This window comes from Pteronotus mesoamericanus, unplaced genomic scaffold (assembly GCF_021234165.1).
Source record: "Pteronotus mesoamericanus isolate MK-2021 breed Mesoamerican mustached bat unplaced genomic scaffold, CSHL_Meso_final contig_29, whole genome shotgun sequence".
NCBI lineage: Eukaryota > Metazoa > Chordata > Mammalia > Chiroptera > Mormoopidae > Pteronotus > Pteronotus mesoamericanus.
In genome coordinates this window covers 4,907,436-4,935,102 of record NW_026555123.1, presented here as the reverse complement: position 1 = coordinate 4,935,102, position 27,667 = coordinate 4,907,436, and the positions used below count along the sequence as shown (strand labels likewise).

General features: G+C 56.9%; 1 protein-coding gene across 1 annotated transcript in view; it reads right to left on the bottom strand.

The window, feature by feature from the left end:
• Positions 1–11,855: 11,855 nt before the first annotated feature.
• The window catches only part of GZMA (granzyme A), a 28,160-nt gene continuing 12,348 nt past the window's right edge, over positions 11,856–27,667 (bottom strand). Inside the window, exons 3-7 of the mRNA XM_054575366.1 lie at positions 18,571–18,699; positions 15,954–16,092; positions 14,495–14,636; positions 14,020–14,292; positions 11,856–12,017 (exon numbers count right to left, since the gene is read on the bottom strand). Coding sequence (XP_054431341.1) covers positions 11,856–12,017; positions 14,020–14,292; positions 14,495–14,636; positions 15,954–16,092; positions 18,571–18,699 — 845 coding nt within the window. The remainder of the gene's footprint in view (positions 12,018–14,019; positions 14,293–14,494; positions 14,637–15,953; positions 16,093–18,570; positions 18,700–27,667) is intronic.

Here is a 27,667-nt window from a genome sequence, read left to right as displayed (position 1 = left end):
GAACTTCAGCTGCCCGAACTCGTGGGCAGTTGAGAGTGGATGCGCCAGAGCAGGTCTCTGGCCGGGTGCTTTCTTGCTGGGCAAGGGTCCGGGGGCGCAGATGGCCGGGGTGCGGGTGGTCAGAATCCTGCCGATCGGGGGTGACCGGGGGCGGCCAGGGGCGTGGTGACTTCAGAGCCAGGCTGCGTGGTCGGCGCCAGGTCCCTCCTGCCGTCGGCTGCTGGTGGTGCTGTCGCTGCCCTGGCCTCCAGGACTCCCCTTCCCGGCCCCTGACGCTGCTGGTCATGGGGCCGCACAGGTGGGGGCTCTGTCTGTGGGGTCACAATGGTGTCAGCCAGTCACCAGCGTGACAGCAAGTGTCCTCCAGCCGCGACATTGTCCCAGCATCCCTGAGGAGCCTGGGCAGGAGACGGCGGAAGTTGTTTTCATGGAGACGTTTGCTGTTGTGGCTACTTAGAGGCCAAGGAGCAGCAGGGGAGGGGAGCAAAGTGGGGTCTTTCACCTTGACAGGAACCTCAGATGCCACCGGGGGGGCGTGTCCAGAGGGGGCGTGTCCAGGGGGGGCGAGACAGACAGCAATCCGAGTCTGTGCTTATGAAAATTTAGGTAACTTACTTAAGATTTCTGAGACTTGGTGTTTCCATTTCTAACGGGTAAAGACGGCCACAGAAAAGGGCCTTGAAGAAGGTGAGTTTCATCCCAGCCTTGTGACAGGGGAAGGGAACGTCTCAGCGGCCGACTAGGGGGACACCTCTGGGTGAATGTAACAGGCATCGCGTGGAAGATCTTTCTCGTGAAGAGCAGCCGCAGCTCCATCCTTCTGGGGAGGCCTTTCCATGTCACAGCGTACGCGCCCGGTCTCCGGTTGGTGTGCGGGCTTCAGGCGTGGTTAGACCGGAAGGATAAAAGAGGGCGTTGTTCCAGCAGGGCCCTGGCTGCCCCCCGAGGGGTCGGGGAGGTGGGAAAGGATGTTCATATCACACTCAGCACGGCGTTCACCGCACAGCGGTCAGGGAGGGGCAACAGCAATTTCTGTGCATCGACGTTGATGATGTGGAATCTCTGGTCTTCCCAGTGAATGATCGATTTTAGCTCTTTATCACGACTCACCTCTGAGAAGTCCATGGACGTTTCTAAAGCAGTATTCTCTTGTGTGCTTGTTTTCAGAAATGCCTAAACCAGCTATTTTCGACCCAGAAAGTGGCTTGGCGGGGTAAGGGGAGACGGCAGCTGCCTGAGCCACGTCGACCTGCCTGGAGAGGGCGGGGCTGAGGGGGCTCTGCGTGCCCCCCCCCCGCCTCCCCAGCCTCCTGCATCTTCTCCTTATTTTAAAATGTATCATATTATACCTGTTAAACTCAGTGATACAAGCGTGCAGTTCCGGCAATTCTTGTGATCCTCTGCCTTAAACGTCCCCACCCCAAGTCCCATCTCTGAGAGGCGCGCAGCCCGCCTTGGCCTTGGCCTTGGCCTGTTGCCTGAGTGACTCCCGTTGGCTGCGGAGGCCGCGTTTCAGGCCTGACCACGCCTTTCTAGCGTCGTCGTCGATAAGAACGCTGTCCTCTTGCCCCATTCTCCTCCTACACTTACATCGCCCTTTTGAAGGTGAAGTTACTCGTCACTGTTTACATCCTGTTCCTGTACAACTGTTACTCACGGCTGAGCTGGGGGTGGGGCTGCCGCAGGCCTCTTTTCTAGAGTGACTCTCTGTTCTTCCAGGAATCAACACGTCACTTTATCTTCTGTTTACTGGACACCCTCAAGCTCCCACGCTCCGCTCCCCGGCTGTCAGCCCCCCTACCCCATGTGCCCGCCCGCCCCCCCGGGCTCCTGGGTCTCTGCGCGTCCGGCCCAGAGCCCGTGGGCCGGGCCGCTCTGCCGGCCGGCGTGCCTCTGTGGTCCCGCGGCTTCTCTCCTGTTGCACGTCCTCTCTTTCCCGGCAGCTACGCTGGGACCGCCTTGGGCTTGCTGGTCTGAAGAGGCCCTGATGCTGCCTTCCCACTCACCTCGCGGTCTGGCTGGCCAGGTGCTGTGGTTTTACTCAGGATTTGGAATGTGTTCCTTTACTGTGTCCTGGCGTCCACGGTGGGGAAGCCCCATGCCGCTGTGACCCCCTACACTCTGTGTCACCCCCCTTTTCCCTCTGGATGCTCTTAGGAAAACCTTGTCCCCAGCATCCGAAAGCCTTGCCATGGCCCAGGCGGGGCGGGGGGGGGAGGGTTTGCTTCTTAACTTGGTGTAAGTGAAAAGCCCACGCGCGAGGCTTTTCAGTCTTAGAAACCATGTTCTTTTGTCTCAGAAAGTTTCCTAAATTGTTTTTTAGTGACTTCTTCACCTCTGTTTCTGGTTTCTTTCTTTCTGAAACAATGGGGCCGGTCTTGGCAGGTTGGTGCTCTAATTTTCTTCTTTTTTCCTGAACTCATTTTTTCCTTCCTGCTCAGTGGTTGCCTCACCCTGCCCACCACCCTTGCTATTGCGTTTTTCTTGTTTTTCATTGTGGCGATCCTAGTTTTAATTTTTTTGTAGGCTGGATTTTTATTGTATAGATTTTTGCTTTGGTTTTCCGTCCCCCACCACTCTGCTGTTTGCTTTGGTTTCTCTCCTTCTGAATAAATGCTTCCTGAGGCATGTGGGCTTCTGAACTATCACTAGGGTAGGGAGATGTTGGTTGCTGAATTCAGTGTAAAGATTCTTGTACTATCTCTGTTTTCAGCCCCGTACATCTCCAGGATGCCTGGTGCTCTTGAGTTAAGGGATTATCTTTTTTTGTTTGTTTACCCAGGGAATCATCTAGTTTCTTCTGGCGTGTGCACACACGCGTGTGTGAGTGTGTTTCCTTGGTTGCATGGAGTGTGTAAATGTGGGCATTTCCTTGGTCGTATAGGGTGTGTGCCTGTGTGAACTTGACAGTCTCCCAAACACTCTCAGGGGTGTCCAGCCTTTTGGCGACTTTGGGTCACACTTTAAATACATTGCAACACGTACTCACCAGCAAATCTCATGATGTTTTACGCGCAGTCACGACTTAGTGTTGGGCCTCGTTCACAGCCGTCCCGGCCGCGTGTGGCCCGAGCCTGCCCTGCTGTGGGGTTTCTGGAGGCCCAGTCCGTTGCCTAGTCACTATCCCCTCTCTCAGTGCTCGGGGGTCGTGGTCATTTTTATGCTCTTCCTGGTCAGTTGTCAAACCGCTGTCGTGGTCAGAAAACGAATGATTCAGAGCCTGAGTTCTGAGAGGAGCTTGTGACGAGAACTGTGGTTTGTTTCACACGGAAACCCCACCTGGTCCGTCGCCCCCCCGCCCCCCCGCCCCCGGGAGCCCAGCCGGAGGTGCCTGTGGGGGGGCCGCCTATAAACGCGAACAAGGAGGAGACCCCCTCCGTCCTAAAGGACACTTCCGTTTTTATGTATTATCCTAATTCTTCGTTTAAAGTGTTGTTGGGAACTTTTTTAAAAGTTGCACAGATAATTTACAGACAGGTGCTCGGCCCGATAGCGCCATGCGCACGCGCGGCCCCGGCCGCGGCCCCTGGCTGCGTGAAGGGGACAAGGGGGGCGAGCCACCGGGGCGCCAAGTCTTCAGGTCCTCTGACCATTCCTTCCGGGCAGGGGAACGCGCAGCTGCGGCAGAGAGCGGGGCTTGTCCTCGATTTCCTTAACCTTTTTCTCAGAATTGTATTTTCTTAAAGGCAAACTAAAATACTTGGAGAGGTGTCTTCCCCCATCTTCTTGTGAGCTGATCAGCAACAAATTTCTGTAAGATGCTGAGTGACACAGGGGGAAAATTATATATCCTATAGAGGCAGAGGGGATGTGCTTAAACTGCTCTGATATCCTAGAAGATTGATATCTCTATCCTATTTTTTCTTTTTTCTTTTTAAAATACTCATCTGAGGACTTCTTTTATTGCTTTAGAGAGAGAAGAAGCGTGGGAGAGATGATAACATCAATTGGTTGCCGTCTCATACGCACCTCAACGGGGGGTTGGACCCGCAATGGGCGTGTGGCCTGACCGGGAATCAAACCCACGACAACTTTCAGTTTATGGGACAATACTCCAGCCAACTGAGCCACACGGGTCGGGGCTATTTATTCTAGTTCTTAGAAGAGTTTGGGTTCCCAGCAAAATCGAGGGGCAAGTGCAGAGAGTTCTCCTACACCCCCCGCCCCAAGACACGCGGCCTCACCCACTGTCAGCATTCCGCACAAGAGTGGTGCATTTGCTACGGTAGGTGGGCCCGTATCGATACATCACCGTCACCCAAAGTCTGTAGCTCCCGTAGGCTCCATTCTTGGGTGGTGCATTCTATGGATTTCAACAAATGTATAATGACGAGTATTCGCCATTACAGTTTCCCGGTTCTAAAAGCCCTTAGTGTCTCCCCACGTATCCCGGCTCCTCTAACCCCTGGCAAACTTCGCGGTCTCCATAGTCTTGCTTTTTCGAGGATGTTGCTTTTCGCAGCTTGTTAGCTCACTTTTTCAAAGCACTGAATAATGTTCCATTGTCTGGGTGGACCGCCGAGTACTACCCACTCACCCACTCACCCACTCAAGGCCACCTTTGTTGCTCCCAAGTTTTGGCAACCATGAATCATTGATCCATTTGCCTATTCTTTTGCCAGTTACCACACTGTCTTGATTCCTGCAGTTTCTAGCGAGTCTCAACGTCCAATAGTGCTGGTCCTTTGACTTGGCTCTTCTCCTTTAATGTTGTGCCAATTATTCTGGGACTTTTGTCCTACATAAAAACTTTAGAATCATTTTGTCAATATCCAAAAAAAAAAATATAGCTCACTGGGATTGCACTGAATCTGTAGATCAAGTTGAAAAGAACTGACATCTTCATAACATGGAGTCTTCTTATCCATGCACATGGGGTATCTCTCAATTTATTTAGATCTTTGATTTCTTTGATTAGAGTTCTGTACTTTTCCTCATATAGGTGTTGCACACATTTTTTTTTTTTTAGATTTATACCTAAGCATTTTATTTTGGGGGTAATTAATGAGAACTTTTCAGATCAACTCTCCTAACAACTTTCAATACACGACGCGGTATCATTCACTGGAGGTGCTGTGCTGTGTACTCCCCCCTTATGAGCATTTCCTTTTGTGCCTCCGATTTGCACTTGATCTTTTCCAAAACCTCCAGTGGCGGTGCTTGGAATCCGTAGTGACCTGGCACTTCCCGCCCACAGCTGCGGGTGATCCCCGCCCCCACCCGGGGCTGCCATGCTTTTACCAGAAGCCATGTGGTCATGGAGACCACGTGTCACTTGGGTGGGCTCACTTCCTGTTGATCGTGTCACTCTCGGTTTGATCACAAACCCAGCGGGCGGAGAGATGAAATGAGAGCGGCCCGCGGTTCAGGCTTGTTGGCGTGTTCTGGTGGGAGTTAAAGCTAAGCTCTACCTGTACTCCTGACCTCAGGGAGTCATGGCGGAAACCAGCCCAAGGCAGCTCTGTGCGCTGTGGCACAGGGACAGAGAGGGAGAGAGCCGAAGTCAGCGCGTCCGTATTCATTGACAAAGGCTCAGAGTCGGTCTTAGGGGCTCCAGGTGGCCTTTGAGGTGATGTGCAGATGGGCAACACTTTCTTTGGTTTTAAAATCTCCAGGAATGGAAGGACGGCTCAAAGCATGTGGGGTCCCTGCGTGTTCCTCACAAGGTCTGTCCCTACACTGAGGTCTATGGTTTGTGCTTTAAAAAAAATATTATTTATTTTTATTTATAGAGAGGGGGAGAGGAGGGAGAAAGAGAGATAAACATCCACGTGTGGGTGCCTCTCACGTGCCCCCCCGCCGGGGACCTGGCCTGTAACCCAGGCCTGCGCCCTGACTGGGAATCGAACCGGCGACCCTTTGGTTCTCAGGCCGGCGCTCTTGGGCTCTTTATTAAACAATGTCACTGGATATTTTAAAAATATTTGTTCACATTAATACCAAAGTCAATTTCATTGTTTCTTTCCTTTCCACTCCCTGCAACGATGATTCGGTTTTGTCACGCTGACCACTTTCTTTTGCCCTTTGTTGCTTCCGAATACTGTCAGGGATGGCGGCTCTGTTTCCAGGATCACAGAGGTGTGTAGACCCGCCGTTTTCTGGAAACGCTGTGGGGCCGGGTCAGTGACGCAAACAACGCCATCCTCCAACCAGAGCTGAGGGTGCGTCTCTCTGGTCTTCGCAATCACTACTCTAAGTTCTCGTTTGGACGATGAGCCGAAACGGTGAAACAACAGAGTGTTTCCTCGCTCTGACACGAATTTGAAGTTTGGCTCTGGAAGTGCCAATGGGCCTTTGCCTCACGTCTAAATGGTGTGCCATCCGCATAGGGTCAGCAGAGTGGGCTCTTCCTTGCGCGGCCTGCACGCTCAGGAATGGGGACCGTCGCGGTGGGCGGGCACGAGAAACATGCGTTTTGTTTTACTCTATGAGAGTGACCTGTGCAAATGGTGCCCTGTTCTTACGCATTTATTTTAAACAGGGATAGATCTGGTCTGTCATACAGCCACGCTGGGTCTTGCTGTTAGGGGTCCAGCTTGTTGTGCAGCCGGGGGGACGGGCCCGGCCCACGGGGAAGGCAGCACTGCTGGCTTGCCAGGGCACAGTGGAGATGCTGAAATGTGGGGTGCGTGGAGCGAGAGACGCAAACCTCTGTCATCAGCTGCTTTTTAGCCACACTGCCTTTGGCTGTGACATTCAGGTACTTTTATACTCTTTTTGGATGTTAGGGGTTGTGATCAAACTAATAACAGACCTATAAATTAATAAAAACAGGAAATAAGTTTCTGTGTCTAACCTCTTACTATAATTCATAAGTACACTATTTCACTATGCTATATATACATGTAGTAATATATTAATACTAATAAATACACGACCTATATATATATTTACTAAAACCATTTCATTGAGATAACGTGAGATATTCTGAATTCCGAGGCCCCGCACATGAACCTGGGATCAGCTGGTAACCTCGTAAGTCTGTCTTCCTCGTGGCCGCGTGCCTTGTAGTAAATGCATGTGAAGGCCGCGCGGTCCCTTGGTGCCCCTTCCCCCAGAGCCCGCCGGCTCCCTGCCGCGGAGCACAGGACCGCGCGCCGACCCTGTGAGGTTTCCTCCCCCAGAAGCTGCCGCCCGCCTTGCCTCGCTCTCCGGAAAGACAGCCCTGCCTGTCCTCCCCCGGGGGCAGGCGTCTGGCCCTGAGTGACCGAAACCGAAGTCAGACCGAACTTAAGCAAAAAGCAAACATGCAGGGTCCTGCGCCTGAGGCTCCGGGGCACTCAGGGCTGTCGCAAGTGTCGGCTGGACCCAGGGCCGTCAGTGACGTCGTGGGGGCCCTGTCTCTTTGGCTCTGGGCTCTGCTGCTCTCTGTTTAGCTTCCTTCTCCATTCAGACTCCCTTCCGCGGGCAAGGAGGCGCTGGCCGCTCCGGGAGCGGGAGTCTCGCCGTCGGGAGCCGGAGAACAAAGCTGCGCTCCCCGTGGCTCGCGGAGGAGTCCCCGTGGGCTCTGCTCTGGCCTCGGCCACGCGCCCGTCGTTCAGTCAAAGAGGGTGCCTGGAGCCGCGGGCGCAGGCCTGGCCGGCCGGGTCCTGCGCTCACGCCCGGGAGAGGAGGCTGTGGCCAGCCGTCGGCGCAGAGGTGCGCCGACGCCCCACGGCGCTCTGCACGATACTCTCTTCCTTCGCTGTACTTCAAATTCCTCTTTCTAGTGAAAAACCCATGCTTTTCTGCCTTTGGGCTCAGGGGTGTTCTCTCCCAGGCCCCACTCAAGGGAGGGGAGCGAGGTCCCTCCTGCAGATGTGGGGCCGGGCAAGGCGCTCATCTGATGTGGTGAAAAGTCCCACTTATTTGGGAAACCCCTGAAGCTCGGAATTTACCTAAAAAAACAACTTTTCAGCAATAAAAGACATATGCCAGGATATATTTATTATAATATTCTTTACAAAAGCAAACAACAAAAACAGAATACACACACAAAAAGCAAGAAAATCTATTTCCCTCTGAAACCTCAACCCAACCTCATGCAAACCAAACCCAGTAAACTAAAAAAATAAATAAATAAATAAATCTACCTTAGCCTAGCGTTAGAACAAAAATTAAAATTAATTAGGACACAATAACATGATGGACTATAGAAGATGATATTCAAAAATGAGATTGTTAAGGATATACAGATAAATATAACCAAAGTATCTGTTAAAATGTTCTTTAAAATTAGTGTCCCCCGTCATTTCAATGATCAATACAAATGTGTTGTACTAAATCCTGATTTTCACTGCTAACTATAATCATTCATAAACAGAGAAAAGGCAACTCAGTTTTCTGGGATGTGTCAGGAGCTGAAACGCATGAGCCTTTCTGAGCTGTGAGCGATTGTGTTGGCGCTTTCGTCTTCTCGCTGCCGGCCTGGGACCCGAAGGCGGGCGGGCGGGCGAACCAGGGCAGGCTGCGCGCCAAACCGGCGCTGCCCGCCCCTCCAGCAGTGGGGTTCTGCCCTGTAGCAGGCGCTGAATGTAGTTTCTCAAACATGCTGTTGTGTAACTTTTCTACGTCTACGACACTTGCAGCTGTTCTCAGAACCCGGGCATGACACCTCCTGGGTGACTCCTGGTCCCTGAGCAGTGTCTCTGGACGCACAGCGGTCCTGCCCTGGGTCTGAGTCCTGCCGGGCTGCGCCAGGCGCCAAGCTCAGGAGTGGGCTCGCTGAGGGCGGCGCGGTGGCGAGGCCACCTTCCCTGCGGCTGGCCTGCCGATGTGATCGCTGGGAACTCCAAGGCCATGGCCTGGGGTCTCTGGCAGGCCGCTGCCCCTGCAGCCGGCGGAGTGCAAGGGATGGACGCTTACACATCCTGAACATCGATACTGGGCAGAGCGTCCGCACCCCAAGCCCAGACTCCCAGGCAAATGGCTCCTCTGGAATTCGCCTTCACTCCCGTCTTCTAGAATCTGGTGAAAATCGCTCAAGATAAAGCTCAGGGCCCATACACACCTCCCCGGACCTGCTGGGTCTGTGGAGTCTGGGCTATTCATCTGCGAGTTGAAAGTTAATTTAATGTGCTTATTTATTTATTTCTCATTCCCCTTCTTTCTCAAAAGCAGTTGGATGAGATTTGGGGGCGCGCAGGAGCAGAACACAGCAGTTCCAGGGTGCTGGTGGGTCAGAGAGGATGGTGCTCTTAAGGTGCGGGGCCCGAGGTGGGTGGTGGGCTGCAAATGCTGCCCCCAAAATAGCCACGTCAAATCCCTGGAACCTGTGAACGTGACCTTATTTGGAAAAAGGTCTTTGCAGATGTAGTGAAGTTAAGGGTCTCGAGAGGGGACCATCCTGAATTTTCCAGCTGGGCTTGAGATCCAATGGCAAGTGTCCTGGCAAGAGATGCAGAAGAGGCGGCGATGGGACCACAGACCAGGGGTGGCTCAAAGCTGCTGGCAGCTGGAGGAGGCGGGGACAGAGCCTGGACCCTGCCGAGGGCCCGGCCCTGCCGCCTCCATGATTTGGGACGCCTGGCCCCCAGAGCTGGAGAGAACCCACTTCTGCTGCCTGAAGTGATGTGGTTTGCGGCCCATGGGTACGGCAGCCACAGGAAGCCGGTGAGGGGGAGACCGAAGCGACGCCTTGGCCCGTTGGGAGGCGGCCAGGTCCGCCTGGGCTGGGCTCGCCACATCAGAGGCGCCGCATGCGTTCTCTGAGGGCGGCAGGTTTCGGGGGAGCCCTTGTTCTGGGGAGGGATTCACCGCCCCCTCAGGGGCTCCCGGGCCTCAGCACCAGCCCTGGGACAGCGCGCACCGGCTGTCCTTCCTGCCGGCCACCGGGGCCGAGGGCCGCGCCTGGCATCAGGTCCAGACCAGACCAGACCCGAGCGATCTTGGCCGCGGCGGCTGGCGCAGCCCGTGTGTGGCGTTGCTGCGGCAGCCACTCGCCCTGAGCCCCGCTTCCTTATTTCTCAGCGACAGGGACGCCGTGGGTGCGTCCGATGCAGGGGATGTCGTGCGGGTCGAGCCACACGAGGGGCTTTTCCCGAGGGGAGTGCCCGTGCCGCCCCACTCGCCCCGCTCTCTGTTCTGCTGCCCCCGCTGCGGGCCCGGACCTTGTCTTTGACCTTCCGTTCTTCTCCCTCTGCGTCCCTCCCCCTCCTCCTCCTCCCTTCTCCCCGCCCCCCGCCCCCAGCCAACACCCTGTATTTTTCTGACTTCTCTCCATGGACTAGTTTCGCCCGATGTCAACCTTCAGGTAAAGGAATCCCACGCACACTGTGTTTTTGTCAACGTTGGATTTGTAAGAGGAATTCGTGTTGCTGTGCGTAACTACAGTGAGTTCTTCATCATTGCTGTGCAGTAGTCCGACCTATAAATGTACAACTGTTTATCCACTTCACTGTGGATGGACATTTGCGTTATTTTCGACTTTGACCTTTAAGAGTAAAGCTCCTCTGCAGATTCTGGAACACGTCTTTGGTGGGAAAAACAAAAAAGGTACTCATTTCTGTTTGGTATACGCCCACGAGCGGGACTGTTAGGTCACAGGATATGAACACATTTGGTTTTAATAGACATCACCAATTTTCCCAGGCGGTCATACCCACTTACACTCCCGCCAGCCAGGAACAAGGGCGCCATGCAGCTACATTATAAATGGCTACAACATCTGCAGTGGATGCCGCTGGGCGGGCGGGGCGGTGCGGGGGAGCCCACCCCTCCCTGCGGCCCAAACCCCACCTTGGAGCCAGGGCTCAGAGCGGGGTGTGGCCGCCACCCCAGGGACGGTCCCAGAGCCTCTCTGCCAGACCCCAGCGCCGGGCCGCTGTCCAGGGCAGGGGTTGCCCATCGGGCTGCCCGCACAGCCTGTGGGGGGCTGCTGGGAAGGGCTCTGCGCCCCGGGCCCCCTGGATGCCAGTCAAACAAAAACCTCCAGAGGAAGCGCCTGGGCCTTGATAACTTTAGAGCCCAGTCAGCCGACTGGGCAGCCATGGGCGCAAACCAGTGTGCCAGCGCCTGGTCAGGTTTTAGGGCATGCGCCTGTCCCCCAGGGTCGCTGTATGTTCTTGGGTCAGGTTTGCGTCGTGTGTGTTTGTGGACATGCATGTCACGTCTCTATTCCTAAAGGAGCCGATGCAAATCAAAGGGATCTGTCCACAGAAGCCCACCTTGAAGCAGCTCCTGGGAGAATGACTATCCACCAAGTCCATGTGCGGCATTCACATCATGGGGCTCTTTCCAAAGGGACCTTCCGGCCACAACTCAACACTCACTCCCATCGCGGGCTGGCAGCCACGGCCACCGCCGCGGTCACCGACCCCCCCCGACTCTCGGGGACGCGGCTTCATCGGTATCCCTTAGGCCTTTAATGTTCATTTCTCGCCTGCCCTTGGATCATACCAAAAGGCCTTTCCGGCTTCTGCTTCTCCCAGACACTCAAGATTTTGCACAGAAATCTAAATAGCGGGTGCAGATGTGGAGCAATGGCCTTTGAAGGGCGAACTCCTTCCCTCACAGCCCAGCGCCCCGGCCTGGCTGCTTCTGCCCCTGCGCAGAGCCCTTCGCCCGGCTCATTGCTAGACGCCCTGACCGAGGCCGGAGGGTGGGAGGGCGGGGGGTCGCTCCTCCTGGGTCCCCGGAAGGCAGCGCGGGGACTCACGGAAGAGAAATTTGCGCGCCGCTTGACATGTGGGCCGCAGGGGGCAGCGCTCTCTGGTGTCCCCCTTGAACCCCCCACAAGCCCGCCCTACGGCGCACCTTGCTGCGCCGGGGAGCTCCGCCCGCCGACGTCACAGGAGACGGCCAGGGGCAGCTGTGCACGTTGCCTTTATTTATGACAAGGAGAAGAAGCAACAGCAAAGGAAACGGAGCACGACGATCTAAACTGCCCTCTTCATGGTCTTGATGATCCATTTGAGGTATTTCTGAGAGAGCAGCGCATAGACGCCGGGCCACCGCGGGTCTCCACACTTTTTCTTCTTGCCGAAGGAGGTGATGCCCCTGAAGGTCCCCTCGCAGATCAGAGGGCCTCCGGAGTCTCCCTGGGGAAGACAAGAGGGGGCGGGGATCAGCATCAGAGAGGGACAGGACCGTTGCTGCGCGGAAGAGACAGCGTTTGAAATGGAGTTAAGACCACCCTTCACGCCGTTGAAACCTGGCACTCAGAGAGCCCAAATGTCGAGAATATTTTAACGCCTCTAAGCTGTCTCACTTGATTCGGTTACGAAGCAGTGAAAACGGAAGGGGAGCTTGCTTGCTGTTTACGGTGCCCCATGATTCTGGGGCCCATTCTCTGCTTCGGAAAGGAAGTCCTTCTCTTTGTCGTTTTCTCAAAATGCTCATAGCTCGGGGGCAGAAGAGTCCGAGGCTGGTGGGACTTGGAGACAAAAGATAGGAACCCCGTTTCCTAGTTTCTCCCACAAAGAACTGTCTTCCCAAAGAAATGAAATGAAAGCAGCCATTCCTCGCCCCCTCAAAGAGACAAAAATGTCTCTCCACGCCTCCGCGGGTTCTGGGCGGACGCTCCGAAACCCACGCCCCCACCCCCGGCGCGGACTCCGTGGCTTCGCTCTGCCCGGCGGCTCCCCCCTGGGCTCTGCGCCGTCTGTTCTCGCAGGGGATCCCAGGACGGGCCTGTGTGCACGCACCCCCGGGCTCGCGACCGCGCCGCTGGGGCTGGACGGGGCCCCGGGCTGCAGGCGGCCGGGTCCAGCATCGTGCAGGTGGTGGGGAGCCTCCTGTTCTCACGAGAACGGGCCTGTGTGTGGCGGGGTCGGGGGCCACGAGAGAGGCTGGCACGGAGCTGTGTCTCCTGCCTCGGGGAGCCCTTCAGGTTCAGAGCCATCGCCAGGACAGGCCAAGCACAGCTAAGCCCACACGGCAGAGGGCGGCAGGCGACGGGCATCTTGGGCTGCTGTCATGGGCTCGGGGTGTCGTGGGTGGGTCCCGAAAGCATGCGGGCTCCGGGTTTCTGGGCGCCCAGCGTGCCGAAGGGCGGGGAGGGAGGGCGGGGGCCAGGAGAGAAGCGGCCGGCGCCGAGGCCAGAGGCTGCCCTGTCCTGGGAATGGCCCAGGCCGGCCCCGAGGGAGGGCTGCTCAGGCTCTGCTAGTGTCTAGAAGCCCCCGGAAGGATGCAGGACCCTGGATCTCAGTTCTGCTCACTCTCAAACCAGCTCACTGCACACGCTCCTCCGTGAGCCAGGCCCACAGGGTCTCTGGCAAAGGCGAGAAATGACAAGCCATCCCCCAGAGCTTAAAAGTCGTACAGTGTTTTTTCTACCGGTCCCATCCCTTCTTGGGGACGCTGACACAGAGCCTACACATTGTCTGAGTGGGTCGTGCCTGGAAGTGGCATGCTGACGTCGGACTCGGATCTAGGAGGCTGTGGGGTCCTCAGTCCGGCCTGGGAAGGACGGCCCCGCCGGCCCCCCAGGGGGAATGGCAGAGGAATCTGGGGGTGCGCTGAGGTGGGGGGAAGGGTGCACAAGGCCCAGGGGGAACCCTGACTTCGGCTCTCCTGAGTGTTACATTTTTCAAAATTTAGATCCACGTTTCTTAAAATGCAGAGCGATAAAAAAAACAACATTGCTTCTTGGGTGTTTTTTTTTTTTTTTAAATCCTCACCCAAGGATATGCTTATCAATCTTAGAAAGAAAGGAAGGAAGAGAGAGAGAGGGGTACATTGATGGGAGAGAGAAACATTGATCAGCTGCCTGCTGTGTGCACCCAACCATGGGCCGAACGGAGAACCTAGGCCTGTGCCCTGACGGGGAATCGAACCGGAGCCCTTTGGGTGTACGGGACAACGTGCCCACCAACCGAGCCACCCGGCCAGGGCTCTTGGGCAGCTTTGACACGTCATCCGGAAGAGGGTGCGGGTCATGCCGCCGCTGCAGTGAACGTGTGATTCTTGCTGGCCTGCGCGCCCCGCTGAGCACTCGGGGGCCACGGAAGCCAAAACCGCGGGAAGACTGAGCACACGGGGCGTCTTCTGCGTCCGCGCGTCCCCACCCAACGGCTGGGGGCGGGGCCGTCCTGCACTTACCCGGCAGGAGTCTTTTCCGCCTTTGAGGCTTCCGGCACAGACCATGTTCAGGCTGATCACAGGGGTGTAGTTATAGTGCTGCGGGTCATTGCAGGTTTTCCTGTCGATGACAGTGACTTTGACCTCCCTTAGGTTGTCGGAGATTCTCTGATCCTGATTGTTTACCATTCCCCACCCTGCAACCTGGCACACGGTTCCTGGCTGTACATCATCCCCCCTTTTGGGGAGATTAAGGATAGCCACATTTTTATTAATTGTTGCTTTTTTCGCCAGCTGTTGGAAGACAAGCATCAAGAATTAAAAGGACAAGATAATGAAAATACTCATTTTTTTTTTTTTTATCACCCACAGGGCCCCGAGGGTAGGCATGGTCTGTCGCTAGAGGGTCCCCCAGGGAAGGGTGCCGAGTCGGTGGCCAGGCTGCGGGCGGCCCTGCGACTTTACGTCAACCAAAGGCCCGATCACAGGCACGCACCTGGACAAGTTTGAGGTCCCCCTCGTGCGTGTCCTTGTTGTAGCATGGATAGGGGAACTCTTTCTTCACCAAAATCTCCTGCTTTTCTGGCTCTCTCTTGGATACGGAGTGAGCCCCAAGAATGACTTTGGAAGTTCTGTTCCTGAAAACAGACACAACCCTGTGAATGGGTTTACTCTTTCAGGACGGAGCCCAGCACTCTGCGTGCTGACTGGCGCCGTTGTCTCGTGTGTGAATGTGCTGCCGGGGAAATGGCTGTGTGGGGATCAGAACACAAACCGTGTACTTGAAAGAACACAAAGAACGGTGTTCATGAATTCAACACTGTCATCGCCGGCATATTTATAACAAGCTGAGCTAGGTTTAGTGAAAACAGCAAGAATTCTGCGGCAGCTAAGCGCAGTCTTGGGATCTTGGGTGGGGTTTTGGGGGGTTTCCTGTCCCCCCCGCAACCCTCCTTCCGCTGGGATTGGGAATCTGGCTGCGGCTGACAGGGAGCAAGGTCTCGGTAGCCCAGGGACAGAAGCCAAGGCCTCGTGGCCTGTGTAGAGGGACTCACTGGAGGGCATCTCTGTAGGACAACAGCAGACTCATCTAAATGGCTGAACTTTCAGAAATACACTGAGCCGCGGAGGACCCGGCCTGCCTGCCATTGAGTGCGTGTAACTGGGGGCTGGCGGTCGGAAGGAGGGGCCCACATCCGCTCCCGCACTCTGTACTAAAGCTTCGCTCTGATTAATCAAACCGCAACACTCTGGTGTATTCCTGACCAAGGCCCTCGCCTTCCCCAAGCTGGTAGAACCGCAGCGATGGGACACCCACACTTCCCATTCCGTCTCCCGTTCCTCCGGCGGGCAGGAGTCTCGCTAAGACATGCGCGTGGTCGTGCCCTCAGCAGAGCACCACGGGGGCAGGGCACGGGAGAGACGTCCTCTGCACCTGCACTGTCCCCAAGGGAGCCAGGAGCCACGCGTGGCTACAGAGGACGTGAAATAGGGCCAGGATGACTGAGGAAATCCCGTTGTAATTGTATTCATTTAAATTCCCACAGCCACATGGAATTCGCCCGCCAACGGGAGGGCGGCCGCCGGGATGAGGCAGGAGAGCGGGCGGCTCCCAGCGGGGCCCGGGCCCGGAGACAAGCTTCCTCGACTGGGTGGCTGTGCGCGGCCCCGGGCTGGGCGCTGGGGACCGCCGGCTCGTTCTCCCCATCCGTGAAGCCAAGAACAGCCGCAGCCTTTTGGCGCCTGGGCCGGGGCTGCCGCGGGACTGACAGGCGGAGCCGGGGGGCCGCCCACTCAGGGGCTCCCTGGCCGGGGCATGGCCAGCCCTGAACTCCGGGCGGGCAGAGCGAGCTTCCAGAGCGCCTCCCGTGGCTTCAGTGGAATTCCCTTTCTTCATTAACATTCACCCGAGTCAGAGCGTCTCTGCGAGCTGCTGTTTCAAACCTGGCACTTACAGGCGGCAGTGCGCGGCCGTCAGCACCCACCGGTCGGCGATCAGAGCCCCGCCGCACAGGTCAGGGCCCAGAAGCAGCGCCATGTAGGGCCTCGAGTGAGGCACCACCTGACTCCCGCCGATAATCTCCATGCAGAGAGCTGCGGAAAAGAAGAAGGCAGGTCATACCCATGCCCGCCCCGAGAGCTCCGCCTAAAGCCGTGTTCCCAGGACCAGACCAGCGCGGAGCGGACGCGCTGGCGGAAGTGCCCGGCCCCGCTGTCCCTGCGGGCGCCCGGGGGTCTGAATGCAAACCCGTGCCTGCTGGACGTGCTCAGGGGCCCCTCCTTCCCACACAGAAGCCGCCATTGGCAGTTCCGGGGATCTTCGGGCTGCACATCGGGCCTCAGGCCTCAGGGCTTGCAAAGATGGGGCAGCTGGGCATTGGCCTCCAGGGGCTGAAGACAACCTCAAGAGCCTCCCGCCCCTTCCCCTTTCAGGCCGAGTGTAATCTGGGGAAGGAGAGAGGCTTTGAGAAGGCTGGGAACCCCCCTTTGCACCCCTTGTGGCTGTGACAACGTCCAGCTTGCAAACTGATACCCATACCTCCCAGCGGTGACCCCGCCCCTGAGCTCTGTGGTCCTCGGAGGCTTCCTTTCATTGAAATCTGCACTCTCCTCATTCACAAGTTGAGGGAATAACCTCGATTGCACCTGAGGCCGCCCTTCCCTCTCCAGGCTGAACCACGTGGTTAATCGGCTCTTTTCCGGGGGGGAGGGGGAAGGGAGCAGGGAAGATGCTCTAAGGAGGGAATCCTGCTTATGTGGCGTCTCCCTGAGAGTAGACCAAGAGTTTAGATGCACCGCTGGGGGACAGGAGGCCTGGACATGAGGTTCAGGAGATCCTGGCCCGTGTGGGTGCCCCCAGCTGCTGGCCTTCCCGCACCCAGTGCTCTCAGAGTCTCCGAGAACACTCCCCGGGGCCGCAGGCCCAGGCCCGCGCGTCCTGAAATAGGGCCCACGGGGCGCCTGGCACTCCATTCCTACAGCAATGCCCTGCCAGGTGCGCAGGAAGGTGCGTGTCCGAACGGAGGGGGCGGCGAGGGCGCGGCAGGTGGTGGCAGGGGCTCCGCCTTCCAGGAGGGAGCTAGGGAGGGGAGTTCTACGCTTGGGGAAGAAAAGGAGAAGGGACTTAGAGAAACCAAGAGCCCTCAGCCGCATCTCAGTTTTTCCTGGGGAGGATCACGTAAACGCAGACCCCAAAGGTGCATCTTTGCACCTTCTGGGCTGCGGAAATCAACAGGACCCTCTCTTTAGCTGAGTCCTCTGTTTGGGGAGCCCATGTGTCACCCTAGAGAGACGTCTGCAGCTCCTATAACCAACCACTCCTCGAAGGGCTGGCGCTAGGAATGTTTAGAACAGGCGGGAACATGTTTAAAAGCTAGCAACCCCTGGTCCCCACCCAGAATTGAAATAAATCGGGATTGCCTGGGTCGGGGCTGGGACGTCCCTGTCGTTTAAAAACCCTGCAGCGCACTCCCCCGTGCGGAGGCTCGGGTCCAGGCCGCTTGCGGGGCCTGCTTTGTGGGTCGTCCCCCGGGGGGCCCACGCCGCTCTCTCAGCTGCAGAGACCCCAGCAGGGCCGAGCCGGGCCCTGAGGTTTGGCGTTTCCCTTGAGAGAGGATGTGCCCGGAATAGCACGTGCTTTGTTTCCACCCTGGCGGAGAGCTTGACGCGCCCCCACGCCTTGGACTAGGCCGTGCGGACCCTGGGCCCGCCCTTCTGTCCCGAATGACCTGCAGCCCTGAATGATGACAATTTCTTCTCATTTTTAGCTGTGAGACGAACCAGGGAACTTCCCTGGGAGTTTCTGGCAAGGCAGGCTGTTGTATCACTAGCCCCTGCCCCTGAAGCCCCCAGCCCAAGCGGCTGGACCCCGGGCAAACCCACGGCTGCTCCCCAGCCATCCCGCAGCTCACCCCTGCCCTGGAGGGTCCTCCCTTCCTGGAAGGGGTTTAAAGGCAATCTGCAGCACCCCCGCCCCCAGCGGCTGGTGCCTTTCTAGTGAGGATGCCAGCAGTTCTCATGGCCTTTCAAACACACAACGGACGCACGTGGGACTCGCGCCTCGGCTACTACTTAGGACACGAAGAGTCAGCTCAGCACAGACGCTGCAGTCTTCCCAGGTGGCGCGCGCTGTGCTAACAGCACTGGCCTAGAGACACGGGCTACAAATTCTCATCACGCCTGCTTTGCTGCAGGTGTGCAGGTCAGGCGCATTTCAACGCCGTTAAAACTGCCTGCGTTTTCTGTAGCAAGAAAGGCTGAGGCCCCTCTGTCCCCTCCCTGAAAGGCGCTGTTCACGTCCTGACTCAAGAGCGCTTGGGCTGCTTGTTTGTTTGCGCCGTTGCCCTTTTTGGCAGTTTTACACCTTGGCAGCAATAAATGCCAGTGGCTCTATGATCTTTTGTGAAGAAGAAAGGAGGATGTTTTTCTTCCTAAAATAGAGACACATTTATAATCCAAGAAAGAAGCCGTAGGCTTAGGGGAGGGTCTCCTAGTGCCCTGAGCTCACATTCCCAAAATTCACGGCCAGCCGGCCCCTTGGGCTAGAAGGGAAATGACAAGAGCCGGTCTTACCTCCAGGAATCAGCAGAAGAACAGCCACCAAGAGGGAGGACGGCAGGCACACACCGGGCTTCCTCATTGTGGCTGCTGTCCCCACATCAAACAAGGGGCACTCTGTTTCCAGGCCTCGCGGGACGCTGTCTATATACCGAGCGCTCAGAGGATGTGGTGAGTGTTTGGAAACGAAAGAGAAGTGAGTGAGAGCAGCTCCCCAGCAGCTGCCCCCCCCCCGCCGCCCCGCCCCCGACCCCCACCAGCTCCGGCAGGGTGGGCTGCCTCTCCGCAGGAGTGGGTGCCCTCAGCACGGAGCCTGGGGGGCGTCTGAGCAGGGGTGAGGGTTCTGGCTCCCAGCCTCAGCAACATTATCTTGCACACAGATGGATGCTCTGCGGAGACTTCAACTCGAGCTTTAAAAGCGTCCTACAGATGGGTCACTAACCTAGGCTCTGCCTAGCATTTTGGGTGACAGAAGACCAGTAGGTCAAGGACAGAGGGCGGTGGGCCCCTCCCATTTCTTGGCTCCCATCAGGAGCGGAGGCAGGTGCGGGGACGAGCTGCCGGGGTGGAGCCGCTGGCTCTTTCCAGACCCCTGACTGTTTGGTGTTACAGCTTTAGGTCCTGGAAGGTATTTCTGGGTCCCCTCCCTCTTTTTCTTCCTTTGTTCCGGTATTGGGGCGACCTCCCTCTAAGGGGGACCCGTGTCCGTCCCTGAGGGAACCGTGTCAGGTGCTTTCTAGTAGAAATGGCTTCGCGCCTCTTCTGCGCGGAGGATGTGGTCTTTATTGTAACACCTATGGCCCTCTGTCCCGTTGGGGTGTTGGTGTTAAACTAACCCTAACCCCGGATTGACACCCTGATGGCTCCGGACTCAGGGGTTACTTTGCAGAAGTCACATGGCCCGGAGGGGGGCCGCTGGGGGCCCCCCGGGTTTCCTTTTCCCGGAATCACTACCTAGTGTATCACAGGTTACTCAGGTCTAGTCACACTGATGGGACGCCCAGCTCCTGGTTTTGGACCTTTTGGCGCAGACTAAAAGAGAAACAGATATTGACTGACTATAGTTACTCAGACTCTGTTAAAGGAAACATCGGTGAATTTGTTTCTTTCTATGTGAATGCGATTTTTAGCATATTTACCACACCTCTGTAATTATTGGGTCGGCCAAGAAGTCCCTTTAGTTTTTTCCCGTAAAATAAAAGACACGTTTTTCATTTTCACCAATACGTTTACTGATTTGGATATTCTGAGTTTGTCAGCTGCCTTTGACATGGCATAACATCGACTGTTCTCAAGTCGTGTTTCGATTTGCTTGCTCTCAGCTTCGGCTGGCCCGCCCGACGGGGAGCATCGTCCAGCGAGAAGTCTCCTGCGCGCAGCCTCGCAGACCACGACGGACCCGCTCGGCCCGTCACCGCGCCTTCTCCACTCACCGCGCCTTCTCCACTCACCGCGCCTTCTCCACTCACCGCGCCTTCTCCACTCACCGCGCCTTCTCCACTCACCGCATGCACCTTTTCCTTTGCATTTCAGTTGTGTTTTTACCTTTCTTGAAATGGTAAAGCACGATATGCTGAAAATGTTGCATGTTTTCTTCCATCTTCAGTATATTAAAAATGGCTACACAAAAATTCACGCATATTGATACTCTTGATATGACAGTTGTCACAGACAATCTATCAAAATTGTTGCGAATGAAGTTAGAGACAACTCAGTGTTAGCGAGAGCCGTTGTACAGAAAAAAAACAAATGAAAATTTTGGCCAACCTGGTAATTCTAGAACATTCTCACCATTTCCAAAAGAAGTGCTGTCACTTCCTATGACTCCCCGGGCCCACTCCCGGGCCTTAGGCAACTGCTGGGCCACTCCCTGTACCCCAGGTTTGTTTATGCCAATGGATTGGAAGACATGTGCCGCCTTCAGACATTTTTCATTCATGTGCCTTTGAGGTCCGTGTGACGTGCCTCGGTACTGCGTTCCTTTCCATCACCGAATGATAGTCCATCGTGTGAAGATACCATATTGACTTGTCCACTCACCAGGGGAGACACATTGGGGTTGTTTCTACTTTTTACCTATTATGAATAGGTAAATGTTGCTGCTGCAACATTTATGGACAAGTTTTTGTGTGGAAATATGTGTTCACTTTTCTTGGGCATACACCTGGGAGTTTGATTATTGGGTCATGTGGGAACCCTGTGTTTAACATTTTGGGAAACTTCTAAATAGTTTTCCAAAGTGTCTGTACCATTTTATTGTACATTCCCATAAAAACGTATGAAGGTTTCACTCTTTTTACGTCACTGCCGATACTTGTTCTTTATTATTTTAAAAAGCCACTGGTGTTCTAGTGGGTGTGAAGTCATCTCTTACTGTGGTTTTGATTTGCTTTTTTTAAATGACTAATCATGTTAAGCTTCTTTTTATGTGTTTGCTAGACATTTACACAAAATACCTTCTTTGGAGAAACAGCTGTTCAAATAGGTTGCCTGGTTTTACTTGGATTGTCTTTTTATCGTGGGGTCGTAGGGTCTGGTGTTCAACGAACCATCCCGACAGCACACCCTGCTCACTTCGGGCCCAGGGCCCCTTTCTCAGGCATCGCTCGGCCTTAGGCATTTGGCCGAGGAGGCATGCACTTTGCAAGCATTTTCGCCCAGTCTGTGGGTTGCCTTTTATTTTTCTCGACGGTGTCTTTCGAAGCACAGCATTTTAACCGCCGCGAGGTCCGACCCCCCGCCTCTTTGATCACTTGTGTGTCAGGTGTCACGCCCGAGGAATCACTGACTCGCCCAGCCCCACGGAGGCATCGCTTTCATTTTTCGCCAAGAGCGTCACAGTTTTCGTTCTCGCGTTTAGGTCTACTCTTCAATGGAAGTTTCTGGGCAGTTCAAGCTAACGTGTGTGTGGTCTGAGGCGGGGGCCCGGCTCCGCCCTCGGGCCTGTGGACATTCAGTTGTTCCGGCGTCGTTGGTTGGAAACGCTCTTCCTTTCCCACCGGACGGTCCTGCTCCCTGTGTCACGAGACAGCGCGCCGTGGGTGTCAGCGTTTGCTCCTGGACTCTCGGCCCCGTGACGCGGTCTGGCCTCGGGCGAGCCCCGGCCCCCTGCGAGCGCTGCAGCCTTACTGGACGTCCTGAAATCGAAAAGCGTGTGTCCACTAACTCTGCCGCCAACTCTGTTGGACTCTAACCATCTTTTTTTCAAGATTGCTTTGCCTACAAAATATACATTTAAAAGATTGTGTGTGCAGGGCATTTCTTCATATTCTTGGGAAAAATTTTAATTCATTCCAGCTGTGAACGGACCATTGCGATACTGTAAACCAGTGGTGCGGCTCGTGGACTCCGGGGGGTTCCTGAGGCCCTTTTTGGGGTTCACAAGGTCAAAACTATTTTCACAATAAAATTTCACTGATGGCACAAAAGCTGTAACGGGTAAAACTGCTGGGGCCTTTGCACAAATCAACGCAGGAGCAACAAATGGTACTAGCAGGCACTGTATTCTTCATGGTCAGGCACCGGGGGGAAAGGAAGGAAGAAAGAAAGAAAGGAAGAAAGGAAAGAAGGAAAGAAGGAAGGAAGGAAGGGAGAGAAATAATCCACTTTCACCCAAGAGTGAAAGGGATGAAAGAATAAGAGCAAATTTTAATTTTCACACATCTTTACCCTGTAGTAAATGCCGTTTTAACAGTCCCCATGAAGGGGGAGGGGCACGGAGCCCCACCAGTGCTCTGGCCGAGCCCGGAGCGTGGAGGCGGCCCGAGGAGACGCTCCTCCATGCCTGAGCTGGAGCCGATCCGTCGTTCGGGGCAGGGCGCTCATTCAGACTTGGCTACTTGGCTGACCTTTTCTCAGATATGGATGTGGGAAGCCCATCACTTTAGAGAAAACAACTTTCATCGCTAAGAGTGATAAATCAGAGACCACGAGTGGATGTGAGGGCTCCCGGAACGCTCGCGGCTGCTGCCGGGGGCTCACGGCGTCTCCGCGCTCGGGGGCTTCCTTGATGAACGGGCAGCAACATGAACGAACACGATTTAAAAGCACGGTGTGATGAAATGCGCCAGCATTTAGAAACCCGACAAGTCGGTGAATGGGCATTTCCCGGGAGCAATGCACGTGTCTGTTTGAATCTGCTGTGCTCTTCCTGGGGTGGCAGCGGAGGGAACCGCTCTGGGGAACTCGCCCGAGACTATGGGAATTGGTTAGTTGCGCTAATATTTACCGCGTGCCCATGTGGAACCAGGCGCAACGTGCAGTGCCGGGCACGAGGCGCAAAGGGGACGAGGGCAGCCTCAGCCCTGGCCGGCTGTGAGCGCACGCGGGCGGGGGGCGGGGGCTGAGAGCCTGCAGGGGGCGGGGGGGGGGCAGGGAGCGCGGAGACGAGGGGCTGGCCGCCCCGGGGTGGCCGCTAGTTCACTAAGGGGAGCCAGTGGCCCGCCTTGGGCAGCGGCAAGGCGAGTGGACCCCTGTGCCGCCTAACAGGCACCTGAGAGTCAGGTGAGGTGACAGGCGGGACCACCGCGGTCCCTGAGGGCTCCCTGGTACGGGTCTGACTGGGCGGGCTTGGCCGGGGCAGCGCAGCAGCCTGGCCAGGAGCAGCGTGAAGCGGGAGGCAGGAGGGTGCCGGCCTGTGTCCGAGCGAGCTCAGCTCCCACCAGGCCGTCCGAGGGTCTGCAGCTGGGGGCTCTGCTCTGGCCCGGCCAGCCCCCCTCCAGATCCCCCCAGGACGGGGCACGGAGGCGGCTCTGTGTGCAGGGAGCATTCTGTACAGATGCGAAGCGACCGTCTGCGGTTACCAGCGCCGCACAGGGGAAGACCTGGGCGCTGGACTGGAGAAGACAGTGCGGCGGGGGTGTCCGTCTGAGAGGGGTCAGGGAAGGCTTTCTTGAGCGCTGCCACTCCAGCCGGGACCCGCGGAGGAAGGCGCCACGCTCAGGACCCCCAGTCCGTGGGCGAGCGGGGGTGCGCGGCTGGATGTGGGCGCGCACGCGTGCCCGGCGGGCGGCAGGCCTGGGGCGGCGGGGTGCAGGTCGGCTGTGCGGTTCGGGCGAGGCGGAAGGCTCAGGGGTGTTCCGAGCGCCCAGGACGGGCCCTGTCGTGGGCGATTTCACCGACGCGCTTGGGGGCTGGAAGACACTCAGGGACGGACGGGCCGAGGAAGCCGCCGAGAGCTGGGGGTCTCCCCAGAGCCCCGCGGGGCCGGGGACGGGGTGCAGGCCAGGCCCCGTCCGCTCCATGGTTGGGCTCTGGGCCCGTCTCGCCTCCGGGCCCGGTTTCCGGTCGAGAAGGCGGGTGTGCTTTTCACAAGTCCCCTCGGTGGTCTCCGCGGGGGGTGGCCACAGGCCTGTTCGGTCCTTGGGATGGTCTCATCAGATGCACAGAGACACCTGCTTCTACAGACTTTTAAACAAGAGGGAATTTAGGCTCCAAGAGGGAAGGAGGAGAGGCTGGCGTTGATTGGGTGCCTGTCTCCGCCCTCCGCCGGCCTAGCCTAATTGATGGACGTGCCCGCCGAGGCCCAGGCACCGGCCTCCAGGACAGCGTCGCCTCTGCAGTGACCCACGCTGGCGAGTGGCTGGCCTCCCCGCCCCGGAGCCAGTCTGTCCCTGCTCTAGGGCGTCTTCGCCTGAGGCTTGCTGCTCAGAGGGCAGGGGAGTAGCCGCAGGACAGCTTTCTCCGGGTGCCTCTGGGGACACTGCGTGATCGGCTGGGCCCCGGGTCTCCTCGGTGGCACCTGCACACCCCCCTGGGGGTGGCGCTTTCTGGGGGGCCGTGCCCCCATGGAAAGCAGCGCTAGTTTCAGTTTCAGAGCACAGGTGGCTCTTTTTTAAATGGAGATGTAATCCACACACTGTAAAAGTTGCCATTTCAAAGCACACAATTCGGTGGTTGGGTCCAGGCACGAGGCGGTGCACCCGTCGCCACTACTGAAAGCTGGACAGCGTGCACCCTGCGAAAAAGGAACCCCAGCCCTGTCGCCACCCGCTGGCAGCCGCCCACTTGCCCCCTTGTGCCCGTGGCCTCTCCCGTTCCGGACCTTTCCTGCATGTGGAGTCCCGCGACACGGGCCTTTCCGCCCGGCTCCTTCGCTCAGCACAGCGTGCGCGGGGTTTGCGCGCGACCGGGCTCCCGGGACCGCCCCTCTTGTGCCTCATTTCTCCTTGTGGCTGGTATCTCCCACCGAGCGGACGTGCCCTGTTTTCTTTGCAGAGTCGTCAGCTGATGGGCGTTGGGGTTGTTTCTGTACACTTACTGGCTGTTACTAATGACGCCGCTGTAAACACAGACGCCCAGGCCCTTGGGGGCGCCCGTGTGTCCCTGTCTCTTGGGCACGCACCCAGGAGTGCGCCCGCCGGCTCCTCGGGGGCCACCGTGTCCGACCCTTGGAGGAGCGGCCGGGCTGCCTGCCGCTGTTGGAGCCAGTCCCCGTCCCCGCCGGCAGCGGAGGCGGGTCCCGTGGCCCCACGCCCTTGCCGACGCTTCTTACTGCCTGCTTTTGGATGACAGCTGCCCTGGGGGGTGAGGGGCGACCCTGACCATCAAATTCTGGGGGCGGCTCTTTTTAAGCCCTTTTCTATCCGATGGGGTGTCCCATTTACAGATGGGAAAAGGGGGCTGTGGACCGGTTCCCTGCTCCTGGACCGGAACGGCTCCTGGCACTAGCCATGACGGCTGCCGGCAGGCGCGCGCGCACTTCCTTTCCCCGTCGCCTTCTACACACAGGGCACAGCTTGCTTTAGCCTCCCCAGGACGGAAGTCGATGTCCTCTGCTGCGGGGGCTCCTGCCTGCCCCCCACCGGGCTTCCAGCCCTGGAGGTAGTGGCCGCATCTCGGCCTCTGCGGGGCGGACGTGATGCCTGGCATGTGGCGGGGCCTCAAGAAACGTTTGAGGAACAGAAGTGGACGCCTCCGTCAGGGGAATCAGAGGATGAGTTCATTAGAAGCCGGCTGTCTGCGGACGCAGCAGGACCGGAAAACGAGATATGGAGGGCAGACGGTGAAGGAGCCATTTTCTCCGCTCCGTGTCACAGCTTACTGGGAACGACAGAGCATCAGCTCAGTGCGCACACAGGCAAGCGGACCAGCGAAGGCGAAGTGCACATCTGGGCACCGGCTGGACAGAGACCGATGGGTACGGGAACTGCGCTCTACGTCTAGTCAACAAATGAGGCAACGCTCTGAGCGACCTCCAGCCTCACATTCTGAAGCCTCCCAATATCGAAAACACACCCCAGATCTTTCTCGTTGCCTGTAGGAGTTAATATTTTGTAAAAATGGAAACATATGGAAGTCCAGAGTACGAAGCAACCCTCCTTCGTCACTCTCCCAATTCCCACGTTGAAGAGCCTGTCAGTCTCTAGATTTCAAAGGCCACAGACATTTCAAAGCTTCATTTGAGAAATAAAGAACATTCTAAATTTCCTTAATTAACTTCCCCTCAAAGATAAAGGCAAAAGCGACAGTCCTTGAATTCTGAGCAGGGTGAAGGGTCTCAGGACTGAGGAGCCTCTCCTCCCGGGACACCGCTTGCCGTAGACACAGAACACCCGGGACGCAGTATTAGCTGATGGCGAAGCGTGACGCGCAGGAAGCCACCGCTTCGCTGTTTCAGACGGGAGGTCCTCCGTACCCCAGGCCAGAGTGGGGCCAGGGGCTTCAGGCGGGCGCAGGGAGAGCGGCCGCACTCGGCGCCTTTGGGGCCGCCTCCGCGCCCCGCGCCGCAGCAGGAAGGTCAGGCGGTTCCTGCGACGGTTTTCCGTATCCAGTCCAGGCACTTTTTTGTCAGGAGAATGTAGAGGAGGGTCACCGCACTCCTCGAAGGAAGTGACGCCCCTGAAAATGCCCTTGCATATCAGAGGACTTCTGGAGTCCTTCCCCCTCCCTCCCCCTGCAACAGAAAGTCACGTTTTAGACGGGACTGCTTTCCCCGGCACTCACTCACCTTTTCATTCGTTCACTACCCACACGCACCTTCTCTCTCTCCTCACTCCACACGTTAGGCTAACCTAACGTCTCTTTGATGAACCGGCTGCCCTCAGCACCGATTCACTCAGATTTGTGGATCTTTTCCCAATCATTTTCCTTTTGAAGAAGGCCATTCTGGAGGAGAGGGGCCAACTCATTCTCAACAGCGGGACACGGGAAGAAGAGCGCAGGAAGCCCGCGGCGGCGAGAATCGGTGGTCTCCTTCGGCCGACCCCGCTTTCTCGGCTCCTGGTCAGTGGGCGCTAGGGGGCGAGGCTGAGCACGGGTCCCTGGGAGGCTGTGGATGGCGCCTCGGTTACTCCTCCCTCTGAAGGGGGGCGCCAGACCAGGCGGTGCTGTGGATCTCAGGCGGCTGCCAGGGATAGTTTTCTGAGATTCGTCTGCTCCCCTCGCTTTCTCTCTGACCTTGCGAACCCCTTACGCTTCGTGAGTCCTAGTACAGCCCAACCCCGGGCAAGCCTGTTGGCACTTTGAAAGGCCGGTCAGTGCAGAGCTGAGAGCCAGGTGGCAGCCATTTAACTTGGGGAAGTTAAATAACTTCCTTCCTACCTTCTTTCTTTCTTTCCTATTTTGTTTATTTATTTTTAGAGAGAGAGGAAGGGAGGGAGAAAGGGAGAGAAACACCAATGTGTGGCTGCCTCTCTCGCACCTCCTGCCAGGGGCCTGGCCTCGGCCCAGGCATATGTGCCCTGACTGGGAACTGAACCGGCGACCTTTCGGTTCACAGGCTGGCGCTCAATCCATGGAGCCACACGGGCCGGGGTGAGTAGCTCTCTGTGCCTTCATTCCCTCGTCTGTCACATAGAGTCGATAATAATGGTGCCTATCTCCCGGGCTTATTTGGGGATTAAGGGACATGCAGTAAAAATCTAGGTGTAGTCGTGACGGATGTCATGGTCATTCCTGAGACGTCTGGACAGCATCCAACGAGGGCGGTTAAATGGGGTCCTGGCAGTGACCGCCAGGAGGGAGGGGACGCTCTCCGAGCAGAAGGCTTCACCTGCGGCGAAGGGCACCCAGCGAGCCCGGGTCAAGCGGCGGCCCCGTCGGGCCTTGCACGTGGAAGGTAGGAACAACTGTGCACCCTCTTCTCTTGCCCTTGGTTCACCTTGTGTCCTAG